This window comes from Lepidochelys olivacea (genome assembly GCF_965140295.1).
Source record: "Lepidochelys olivacea isolate rLepOli2 genome assembly, chromosome: 6".
NCBI classification, from domain to species: Eukaryota; Metazoa; Chordata; order Testudines; family Cheloniidae; genus Lepidochelys; species Lepidochelys olivacea.
Window position 1 is genome coordinate 82922704 of NC_140416.1, and position 12994 is coordinate 82935697.

The 12994-nt window shown below is 42.5% G+C and overlaps 1 protein-coding gene across 3 annotated transcripts in view; it reads right to left on the bottom strand.

Moving 5' to 3' along the window:
* Nucleotides 1-12994, bottom strand: part of RALGAPA1 (Ral GTPase activating protein catalytic subunit alpha 1) — a 235006-nt gene that overhangs the window by 145561 nt on the left and 76451 nt on the right. For 2 of the 3 annotated variants that reach the window (XM_084632409.1, XM_084632408.1), the window contains 3 exons: nt 6101-7663; nt 4030-4154; nt 110-326 (listed from right to left, as the gene is read on the bottom strand). In XM_084632409.1, coding sequence (XP_084488535.1) covers nt 110-326; nt 4030-4154; nt 6101-7663 — 1905 coding nt within the window. The remainder of the gene's footprint in view (nt 1-109; nt 327-4029; nt 4155-6100; nt 7664-12994) is intronic. The other variant, XM_084632410.1, reaches the window with a different exon arrangement.

The following is a 12994-nucleotide window of genomic DNA, read 5'->3' on the forward strand; positions in this document are numbered from 1 at the left end:
GGATGTTCATATGAAATCCTCTTCATGAGGCAGCTGTATACAACTTATTTTAAAATGGAAATAAATACACAGATAAAAAACACTACTACTTTCGGAAAAATATACTTGCTTTCAAATTTGCGGCCATCATACTGGAAAGCACTGAATGAGTCAGAATGGCTATCTGAACTGATCAAGTCACTGCTTCCTGCACTGGCAGGAGATGTCCATTCAGAAGGCACACCTGGATCATCTATAGGGCGCATTTGGCTCTGCTTGTTTAATATATCAGGAAGGTCTTTTGGAACTTCCAGGCTGCCAGGACTGCTCCCTCTTCTTGTCACATTCTATTAATTGAAGAATTATAAAGTATTTTACAATCTAATAACGTTTCCTTATTCACAACAAGCAGTTATCACACATTTACAAATGTCAATATTCAGGGAAATAGTTCACAAATAATCAAATTTAAAATGTCTAAATATTATGAAGTATATAAATATTTTTTAAAAGTATATTTCTTTTTAGAAAATGCACTTTAGTTTATTGAAAGTATTCAAGTTACAATGTTTTGATTAGAAATTACCTCCTTTATTAAAATAATTCAAAAGTAATATTAAAAAATAATTGAACCCATTCTTCCAGTATTTATAGCTGTACCAAAAAAATGCTCAGTGCAGAGAATTCTAGGGCCTTCATTTTGTGAGTGCCTAACTTGTGTGTGCAAAAAACCCAATGAGCCAATAATAAATGTGGATCTTGCACATACATATAACATTGTGCACACAAATCCCTTACCCACACTTGTGCATTGGGCTTTTTGCGCACCAAAAATAGGGAACAAACAAATGTGCATGCACTTCAAAAGACTGGGAATGAGGCCAATATGTGAAACATATTTGCTAAAACTAGAGAGATGCAAATAATATGGAGAGAGAATATTTTTAAAATTATCTCCAAAATACTAAACAAATTTTTTAACTTTAGATTTAAGTATTTGTGAGAAAAAACTCCATAAAACCTTGACAAATTTTGACTTGCAGCCTACAAAACTGAAAGCAAAATCTCAATATGTACCAAGACTCAAATCCTATGTATATCTTAATGCCCTAGACACTAAACATAATACTCAATATTCACTTGAATACCTTTTCAATGTATTGTGACAATGGAACCTACAGATCCTTCCTTATCCAGAAGAGACTAAAGTATGTGAAACCTTGTGTGTGTGTTCCTGGACTCTCACAACTGCCCTTTTAACAAGTTTTTATGAAACATCCTGAACTTTTCTATGAACTAAAAGTTAAGAGACTAAAGGTAACCTGTGAGAGGATTTTTTTGTTTTGTTTTTCAAACACTAGACCTGATCTGTTCTTTCCTTTGTCCTTTCCTTATTACTATCTGATCTTAAATTACAGGTTTCACTAGGTTGGTATAGTTTTCATGACGTAAGTTTGATGTTTCTTGTATCTCCAACTACCTGAATGGGGGTTCCAAAGAGGATGGCGCTAGGCTGTTCTCAGTGGTGGCAGATGACAGAAAAGGAAAAAAGATCTCAAGTTGCAGTGGAGGAAGTTTAGGTTGGATATTAGGAAAAACTATTTCACTAGGAGGGTGGTGAAGCACGGGAATGGGTTACCTAGGGAGGTGGTGGAATCTCCATCCTTAGAGGTTTTTAAGGCCCGGCTTGACGAAGCCCTGGCTTGGATGATTTAGTTAGGGTTGGTCTTGCTTTAAGCAGGGGGTTGGACTAGATGATCTCCTGAGGTTTCTTCCAACCCTACTATTCTATGATTCTATGGATCTAACAATGTAACACTTGTTGGGCTAACGATCTGGACCTTGCCTGACATTCCCTTTATGAATCTGCCATAAGGTCAAGGGGGAATTCCATCCAGCAACTGGGTCTCAGTTCCTCATTCCAGCTGACCTCAGCAGGGACCACAACTTTCTATAACACTGAGGTAAGAGCCATGTTTGCTGCCTGAACTGATAACAGGTACAGTCAACATGTTTGACCCCCTACTTATAAAAGAAAGTTTTTTCCTTTTCCTCACTCATCTGTCCTCTGTGTCTATTTCTGTTTTGTTTGAGTAAACTGATTTACCAAAAACACAGAATGAGTTTATGACGTTGATATAATCCAGTTAACATTTTCCATTTTATAATAAGGGTTCATTTGATTTTATGAATAGAAGGTTATTCATTCCTTAGTAACAACACATGATGTTCAACTTTGAATCATATAGAGCAGGGGTGGCCAACCTGTGGCTCCGGAGCCACATGTGGCTCTCCAGATATCAACATGCGGCTCCTTGTATAGGCACTGACTCTGGGGCTGGAGCTACGGGTGCCAACTTTCCAACGAGCTGGAGGGTGCTCACTGCTCAGGCCCTGGCTCTGCCCACACTCCACTCCCCCCTCCCCCCATGCCCACCATGCCCTCGCTTCTCCCCGCTCCCCCCAAAGCCTCCTGCACGCCACAAAACAGCTGATTGGGAGGTGTAGGGAGGAAGGGAGAGGCGCTGATCAGCGGGGCTGCCAGGGGGTGGGAGGCACTGGGAGCAGGGTGTGGGGAGCTAATGGGGGGGCTGCTGACGTATTACTGTGGCTCTTTGGCAACCTACATTGGTAAATTCTGGCTCCTTCTCTGGCTCAGGTTGACCGCCCCGATCTAGAGAAAGAACCAGATCCTTTCTAAGAATGGAGGTGCATAAGTAACATCTGAGTCAAATGATTTTGAATGGTGTAATTAAAAAAAAGACATCTTTAAATACACACAGAGAATGGCCAAAAATTCAGTGGTTTTGGAATTGAATAATGGAACATGGCAACAAGATAAAGGATTGGCAATTTGTTCTATACATGCTGTAGGCTGTATTGGGACTATGCAATATAATGTGCACCAACAGTTAAAATCTGATAAACATGGGATGTACCTTTGAAGGCAAAAAGAACCAGCATTTGAACAGATATTTAAGGCAAATCACCTGCCACTTATCTATCATTCATCAGATATGAAGATAAATCAATCCAAACGAACTACATGGAAATTGCTCCTCTTTTACCCCATACTATTAAGGAGCCCGACTACTCTTTGCAAACTTTATATGTGAGCAAACCTTAGAACGGCATTGGATACATCCACCACCTACTGAAAAGGAATTTGCTAGCCACACAAAATTGGAGTGATCAGTAAGTCTGAAATAATAATAAATTTAAATTGCTTCCCATTCTGTCTCTTCGTTGACAGAAAAACTTGCAATAAAATAGTAATTTTATATTTTTCCTTTCCCATCGCTGTCAATTAATAAAACATTTATCTTCTCCAATCAGCTGCCTCTTTTCATAATTCTTCAGTGACAACTCAATCCAATGCTTGTAATACTGAACTGCCTACATGATTATGAATGAGGACATCTCAAACATTGCATTACTGATCAAAGATGACAAGAGTGAAAAAGTCAGGCTCTAGAGCAGAAAGCTATTGATACAAAAATATATTGATAAGAAGTGAAATGAAAAGAAGTGAAGGCAAACTATATACCATTTAAAAATATTTAGTCTTCTAGATTGTGCCAGTGAATACACCTTCACAGAACAATATACAATATCACATTGTGTATGTTAATACACACATTCAGGCTTTGATCGTGCAAACACTTATGCATACAAGTAACTGTGCCCAGGATTAGTGCCATTCAACTTGAAGAGACGATGCAACAGAATACTCATTTGCGTGAAGTGACATATATTGTTTGCAGAATCAATAATAATGAATAATGAAGAATTTTAGCATAAAAGAGTATGTGTGCATATTATGTCACTGCCCCTTATATTGTAAACTCTGTTTTTTAAGTCATGGTGTGTGACATAATATGCATGCAACATGACTTAAAAAACAGGATTTACAATCTAATGGGCAGTGATTTTCATATAATTTATTTCTGGTTCTTAAATCCAGAATAAAATATTTCTGTAACTTAAACAATAATTTTATAAATGTGTTTGCATATTGTTTTTACATGTAAAAAAGTCGTAAAAGCTTACCAATGCACTACCACTGCGGAGTCTCTCAGCTATAAACTCATCCATGAGGTCAGGAACATTTGTATTGCTACTGCCAATATCGCTAGCAAGAGGGTGCAGCTTTTGACTCATGTCCTCTCTATTGGCTAAAAGCAAATGAATGACTACATATAGTAAGGGATACTTTTAAAAATACATTTTAGAAAACAGAAGTCAAATCAAGAAACCTAGTCAGTAAAAAAAATTACTGCCCAAACATGCATTTATGAGTTTTCTCCTCTTGAATAGGTTCAATTTTAAGAATTAGTAAATCTCCTTTTTCCTCCCCACTAAGCAGGTGTTAGTCAATTTCCACTATAACCTTAAAGAGCAAGAAAGCTTACAGATAAGCACTACTCAAAGTTGTTAATGCTTGCTTTAAGGATACAGCATACACCCCTCCTCCCTTCCTCCACATTACCCTCCCCCCCCAAAAAAACCCTAGGAATTATTATTTCTAATGAGGAACAATGTTGGTGAAGAAAGTACACTAGATAAAGAAATATGATAAATGTCAATGTAGTACTGTATACAGTTAGTATACTTGCAAATAAAGTGTTATGTAACAAAAATAATGTATGGTGCAACATGGAATACAAACTCAAAAAACTCTTTAAATGGTCAGTGATTTATGAACAATTAATTAATTGCTATATTTTTTAGTTTCCACATTATATAGAATTACGTTGCCTTAATTATACTATGAATGTTATACCTAATTATAGCATTTTAGCCTTTAAGGAGCAATTTGTTCAAGTTCATATTCCTACATAAAAATTATCCCTCAGGAGACTACAATGAAACTTATTATATGAATTTAACATAAGACCTTCATATCAAAATTTCAAATAAAATGATATTTTGGAATCATTTGTGTCTCAATACTTTTGCAAATGTAAACAGTTTCTCTTGGAGAAACTACATAAAATATGTTAAAACAAATGATACAGAAAATCTTTTTTTCTGAGACATTATGATAATAGTACCACTGCCCAGACTGTGGTGCTACGCCTAAAAGACTGCCCTCAGGTGGCATTAACATCTCAATGCAGGATGCATGACAGAACATTCTGTTAATCATGCTAGCATAACAGTGTAAAAAGGAAAACCTACCTTACTGCTGAAAGTTAATTTATTGTTCATTTAAGGTTATTTAAGATGTAAACTAAGATGATGAATATTATAATGATAGCCTTGTTCTGTCTGATCGATCAAGTCCACAGAGGTCCCATATTCAGCTGACAGAAGACTACCATGAGACCTTTATGTACATCCATGATCCCAAGAAAAAGAAAACAATGATAGAGATTGCCGAGATGTAACTGCATCCACTTCAGTGAATGCATACAGAAAGGCCTAAAGCATGTTTTGAAATGGTTCAAACAAAAAATTACTAAAGCCATATCGGATTGTTCTAATGAAGCCATCCAAATAAGAGGAAATTTCTCTGTTTTACTTAATGTTAAAAATATTCTGTATGCGTTACATAACTGATTAAAAGCCAGGTCTCAACTTCAAAGCCTAATTTTGGGAGAATTTTTTGTTTTGGAGGAGAGGAGGAAGAAAACATACTAAATGAACTAGCAATTTTAATAGCTCAGTTTAACTGGCTGACAGCAGAGTCTTTTTTCCCAGACAGACAAACTATAGGTACCAGGACTTACTATTCCACTAGAAATAAAAAAAAAAATCTGAAAGCCATACAGTAGGCTGAATTTCAAAGCCCTCTAGCGTAGGCTAGGATACAGGGAGACTTGCATTTGATCCCTTGGTAGGTCATTTACTGTCTCTTCCTCTTCCCTAACTTGATGGTCTTCAGCAGCAAAGAGGTTCAACTAAGTATCTTTAAAAGGGAAATTAGTAATTTAAAGTACATAAACATAACTTATGCTGGGAAAAATTTCAGCTTGCTAAAGGCGCATGCATAACCAAACAGGGAAAGCAGTGATCATCCCAAAGCCTTTTGATTGCTTATAAGAGCTTGCTTCAGTTGCATTAAGCCAAACTGGTGCTGCCTTTCTCCTTTTGCACTGTGCACACTGTTAGTGCTCACCTGCAGCTTTCCTTCCAAAATAGCCCATTACATGACTGTACAGATCCCTCAGTGGAGCCTCTGCTGGTATTCTGTTCTGCCTCTGTGGGGAAACATTTGCCTTCGGCTTCGAAAGAGCATGTACAACAGTTTTATAAACACCACCCAGGGAGCCCTGTTGTGGTCCTGACTCCTGACCTGATGACCTAGGTGCACTACGATTATGCAACGGATTAGCTGCAATACCTTCTTTCTGCAACACGGGTGTTCGAGCTTCTGTGGATTCCTTAGTCTGTTTACTACTAACTGAAGCTGCATTGGCTGCATCTAGAGGTCTATACATTCCTGGTCTGACTAGCTCCAAGACCGCAGATGAGCCAGTGCTTGTGTTGCTACTGCTGCTGCTACCGCTACTACTACCACTACTGAAGCCACCGAGTTTGCGAAGTCTTGCCCTCCAGGGGGCCTCTTTGTTTTCTAAAGGGTTATAAAATTGAACCGATTCAGTGGATGGTCTAAAAGTAACATGAACGCTATTTCGTTTCTTAGCCGTTATTCTCATAATTTTGGCCTTATGGGTTACTGTTTCAGATATACTCCTTTTAGTTGGTAAAAGTTTGCCTGGAGCATGAGGCATTTCAGGGTTAACTGGTGCTTTAGGTAGAACTTTCTTTGCATGCATAACACGTGTGTTGGTTATTTTTTCGTTCAACTGGGCACTTCTAGGCTTCTCAGCTAAAGCTAGTTCCACAGCTATATCTACATCAACTTCAGTGGCTGTTTGTCTGTACAGGTATCGCTTTCTTCCTTTGTTATCAGGGCTACTTGACCCATACTCAAATAAGCTTTCATTGGGTTTATCAATATTTAACGGTTTGGCTTTTTCGATCGCTTGATTTCTTGTAACACTCTCTACCTGGGTAGGTGCAATGTTACTTATAAAGCCACTTTGGTTTTGTTTTAGTTGTAGTGCTACATGTTCAGCTCTTTCGGCAACAGTGTTGCTACCTGCACATTTAACAGTCTGATCTCTATGCTCTAATTCGTCCAGTTGTAAACTATCATTTCTATTTTCTGTTGTATTGACTTCAGGAGGAGAAGCCTCAAATTTATCTATCTCATAGTGACTGCAAGGTTCTTCTTTTTCCTTAAGATATGCTCTCAGAGAGGAAAGAAGATCATCTTCACCTTCAAGGTCAACATACTGGCTTTGTTCAAAAGATGTATTTGCAAGATCTACCGGCCCTATCAAATGACAGAGATGGTCATAAATACTATCCCCAACTTCCAAGGAGGACTCTCTGCTATTCGTATCAGTAATATGACCTTCAGTGGATCTATATATTGAAGAGGTCTCAGTGGAACTCTGTAAGCTTGGCGCATGATGGGATGAACTGTCAATGACAGGAACTGCACCTTTGGCTCGTTCAACTGTGAATGGTTCCAGGATGTCAGACGTGCTGCTACTTCTTGGCAGTGGCTGTTCCTCATTCAGTGCACCAAAAACTTCGCTTGGAGGGTCCTCGCTCTGTGAAAAATGTCTGACTCGAGATGGACGTGGAAGAATTTGAACATCATCAATGTCTGTAGAAAAAAATTATAGGTAATGTGCACAAGGTAAGTCTATACAGATAATTATTATTATTTTTATTCACTGCTATATCCTAATTATAGGCTTTTAAAAAAAAGCCCAGAAGAGCACAGAGCCTTGTTTCTTAAGTACAAAGATATTTTATCCAATATTAAATGTTGTTAAAAATACATACACAATATTCACTACAGAATATGTTATAAATGAGTTAGACCATCAGAACACAGTTTAAACGTTAACATGCATGGAAATGGACAGTGAGATCATGGAACATTTGGAAGTACAGTTAAAGCTAGAGCTGTGCCAATAAGTTAAATAATTTAAGCAAGATTATTTTAACTAACGTTCAAAAGAGAAAAAGGTACTTGTAATATTAATTATCTCAACAACAGAACTCTTCATGGATTTAAACTCTTGAGAAATATATAATTCAAGAGGAGAACATGGCAGTTATCTGGAAAAATAAGAATGTTCAGTACACATGGGTGACACCTAATATTTATCAGTCTAGTAATTTTTTTTTAATCTAACACATAATGCATACACAAAGGCTTAAGTTTTAAAAAAAGAAGATGTGGACGAGTTTGGGTCTCTGGGACGCACATGTACAAATGAAGCACAAGTTAAACCAACTTAATTCTTTATTGTTAAAAGGACATTTCTTAATATTTCTAGTCTTCAAGAATGCAAAACTAAAGGGATATCCATTATCTATGTATCAGTTATTACGACACTAACTGTTAAAAAAATCCCATTTTTGGGAAGCCAAAAAAAACAGACCAGGACCGGTACCAGACCAAAAGACAAAACAAAAAAACTTCCTTCGAAAAACAAAAAAAAAAACAAACCACCACCACCACCACAAAACCCTTGCCCGCTCCCAAAAACCAAAAACCAAACAAACAAACAAAAAAACCAACCCCCCTAACAAAACTGTTTTATTCAATTAAATTTAAACTTTGTGAGAGTTACCAAACCGAATACAGTTAAACAGTATACAAGAAAAACTATCTTTCACGGTGAAAGGAGAAAGCACTCTATGCCCGTTCAATTATTAGTTCTTGGCCCCATTGCTGAGCCTGCTAATAAAGTGAAAGTTAGTACTAACTGAAGTGCAGGGCTGCTGCAGGTCTAATATATATCCCCGAGCAAATGGGCAGAGATCACACCAATTCATTTCACATAATCCATTGAATTGAGAAACTATAACTTCATCCCTCAAATTTCCCAAAAATCTAAAGGAAACACTAACATTACAACATATATACTACGAAATCAGCAAGGTAAGATACAGAAAAATGGATAACAGCAAGTCTGTTGCAGATGCTCAGATAGTATCAGTTTCCTGAGAGGAATTACAGCTATTCGAGGCAGTATTTTTAATGGAATGTGTAACAGAGTTTTATTATAAAAATATCTGCCTCATTTTTGTTAGAATCACTCACTTCCTGGTTATGTTTTTTAATTGCAGATTCTTTTTAAAAGCCAGAAACAATATTAACGAGGTTGAAGGAACACCATTAAGGTTACGTGATCATAAAAATGGAGGAATTATTAAGGTTAAATTAATTAAAACAGTCATCTTCAGGACTGCAATGGTTTATTTGAAACCAGGATATATTCCACCCCAAAATTTAACAAGAGAGAATCTGACATGTTACTGCCAGATTAACCATCCTATGTTAAAGAAAGTGGGCTGGCTTCACTTTAAAATTTTCTGAATTACTAGTTCCTAGTCACCTAAAACGATGACAGCAACATTTAGTTAAGACTGAGGCTGAAAAGACAGTCACCTTTTCAGTAACTGGTGTTCTTCGAGATGCGTTGCTCATGTCTATTCCACAATAGGTGTGTGTGCTTGCCACATGTACCGGTGCTGGAAGTTTTTCTTCTAGCAGTACCCGTACGGGGGAGCGCAACCCCCCCCCCCCGACCCCTGGAGTGGTACCTGCCTGGCAGGGTATAAGGGGAGCTGCGCACTCCTCCCACCCTCAGTTCCTTCTTGCCAGACAACTCCGACAGAGGGGAAGGAGGGTGGGATGTGGAATAGACATAAGCAACACATCTCGAAAAACACCAGTTACAGAAAAGCTAACTGTCTTTTCTTCAAGTGATTGCTCATGTGTATTCCACAATAGATGATTCCAAGCTATATCTGTTGGAGGTGGGTAGGAGTTCACAAGTTCCCAGGATGCAGGACAGCCCTGCCGAACCCAGCGTCATCCCTGGTTTGGGGGACGATCACATAGTCCGAGGTGAACGTGTGAACGGAAGACCACATGGTGGCCCTACAAATCTCCTGGACGGGGACGTGGGCCATCAAGGCAGCCGATGAGGCCTGCGCCCAAGTCGCGTGTGCCCTCACAATAGGTGGTTGGGGGACACCCACCAGCTCATAGCAGGAAATGGACTGGCACCTTGCACACTCAGCCGAGGTGACAAACAGTTGCGAGGAGTCTCTGAACGGCTTGGTCCGCTCGAGTTAGAAAGCCAGAGCCTGCTGCACATCGAGCGTGTGGAGACAGTGCTCCTCACTGGACATGTGAGGCTTGGGGCAGAGGACCGGTAGAAAAATGTCCTGACCCATGTGGTAGGCGGAGACCACCTTCGGGAGGAACGCAGGGCGTGGGCGGAGCTGGACCTGGTCCTGAGAGAGCAGGTCCGGGCGGAGCGACAACAGCCACAGCGGAGCTACCGCCAGGCCTGTGAAGGTCCCATACCAATGCTGCCTGGGCCATGCCAGGGCAATCAGGAGGACCCAGGCCTTGTCCATCTTTATCTTCTCCAGGACCCTGCTGATTAGACGGAATGGGGGAAAAGGTGTAGAGAAGCCGGCCTGACCAGGACAGGAGAAAGGCGTCGGAGATAGCGCCCCTCCCCAGACCCCTTCTGGAGCAGAACAGGGGGCATCACTGGTTCTGCCGAGTCGCGAATAGGTCCACCGGGGAGCTCCCCACCTTCGGAAGAGCCAGTGGGCCACTTCTGGGTGGAGGGACCACTCGTGTTGCAAGGAAAAGTCCCTGCTCAAGCAATCCACCCTCTCATTTCGGGTGCCTGGTAGGTGGAAGACCTTCAGGTGGATGTTATGGGCTATAGAGAAGTCCCACAGCCTGAGGGCTTCGTGGCAGAGGGCAGAAAATTGGGCCCCGCCTTACCTGTTGACATAGAACATCGAGGCAGTGTTGTCCTTGAGGACCCTGACTACCTTGCCCTCCAGGTGCGAGCGGAAGGCCATGTACGCCAGCCGCACAACCCTGAGCTCCTTGACATTTATATGTAGGGTCAGGTCTTGAGCCGACCACAGGTCTTGGGTCTGAAAGTTCCCCACATGGGCCCCCCAACCTAGGTCCGATGCATCGGACACCAGCTCCAACAACGGTGCCCTGTCCCTGAATGGGACCCCTTGGAGCATGTTGTTTGGGGCGGACCACCACCGTAGAGAGGTGATCAGAGTCCAGCATGGTAAGGACCTTATCCATCCTGTCCGTGGCCTGGGAGAAATTTGAGGCCAACCAGACCTGGAGGGGGCCTCATCCTGAGTCTGGCATGATGGACAACGTACTTGCACGCCGACATGTGACCCAAGAGTTGCAGGCAAACCCTGGCTGTTGTCACTGGGAACCTTGTGACCAAGTCGATGAGACCTTTCAGGGACTCGAATCTGTCTGGTGGGAGAGAGGCGCTGGCCGACACTGCGTCCAGCAGTGCCCCGATAAACTCTATGCATTGGACTGGGACTAACGTGGACTTGGTGTTGTTTACCAACAGGCCCAAGGTGCACGTGGACAGGAGGAGCACCATGTGATCCCTCACCTGCGACCGGGAGGTGCCCTTGACAAGCCAATTGTCCAGATAGAGAAATATCTGGACCCCACACCGTCTGAGGTAGGCCGCTACCACCAACATGCATTTTGAAAACACCCTGGGGGGCAGTGGACAGACCAACCACGAGGACCGTGAATTGGTAATGATTCTGTCCCACCACGAAACGGAGGAAGCACCTGTGCCCCTCGAATATGTGGCTGTGGAAGTACGCGTCCTGGAGATCGAGGGCAGCATACCAGTCCCCGGGATCCAGGGAGGGGATGATGGAGGCCAGGGAGACCTCACGGACCTTGAGTTTCACAATATACTGGTTCAGACCTCACAGGTCCAGGATAGGCCTGAGCCCCACTTTAGCTTTCGAGGTAAGAAAACAAAAGGAGCAATACTCCTTGCCCACGAACTTCTCGGGCACCACCTCTATCGCTTCTAGTCCTAGGAGCTGCCCCACCTCCTGCTTGAGCAGAGCTTCGTGCGAGGGGTCCCTCAAGAGGGACAGGAGTCGGGGGTGGTTGGGCGGGGAGGAAGTAAACTGGAGGGTGTAACCCGGGGAGATGGTGTTGAGGACCCATCAGTCTGAGGTTAGCTGCAACCATTCTGGGAGGAAAGCACACAACCGGCTGGAGAAGGGTAGCTTTATTAGGGGTGGATCTTTGGTAAGGACTGGCAGGGTGCCCACGAGCATCCCGTCAAAAATGCCTTTTCCCCGCCTGCTTGCCCTTGGAGGACCCAGGCTGGGGGGCAGGCCAAGACTGCCTCTGAGGGCATCTCTTACAGTCCCGCTGCTTCTTATGGGTGGCCTCGTACTTCGGGAGGGTGGCCTGTGCAGGAGTCTGCTGCGACTTGAACTTAGGTTTTGCCGGAGCCGGGACAGAGAGGCCCAGAGTCTGGAGGGTCATGTGGGAGTCCTTCATGCCATGCAGCCTTGTATCGGTTTCCTCCGCAAACAGAGCCTTGCCATCAAATGGGAGATCTTGCATGGAAGATTGCGCCTCGCTGGACAGCCCAGAGAGCAGGAGCCATGTTGCCAGTCTCACGGACACCACGGAGGCCATTGTTCATGCAGCCGAGGCTGCCTGCAGGGACGCCCTAGAGGCCGCTACCCCTTCCTCCACTAGCACCCTGAATTCCTTCCTATCGCGCTCCTAGAGGGAGTCCTTAAACTTGGGCAGAGAGCCCCACAGATTGAATTGGTACTGGCCCAGGAGAGCCTGATGGTTTGACACTTGTAACTGGAAGCTTGAAGATGAATAAATTTTCCTTCTGAAAGAGTCCAGTCTCCGAGAGTCTTTGTTCTTTGGGGTCGGGGCTGGCTGACCCTGCCATTCCCTATGGTTGACTGACTCGACCACCAGGGAGTTGGGCGCCAGGTGGGTATACAGGTACTCATGTCCCTTAGTGGATACAAAGTACTTGTGTTCCGCCTTTTTAGAGATGGGGGCCAAAGAGGTCAGTGTTTGCCACAGGGCATTTGAAATCTTAGCCACCCCTACATGGAGACG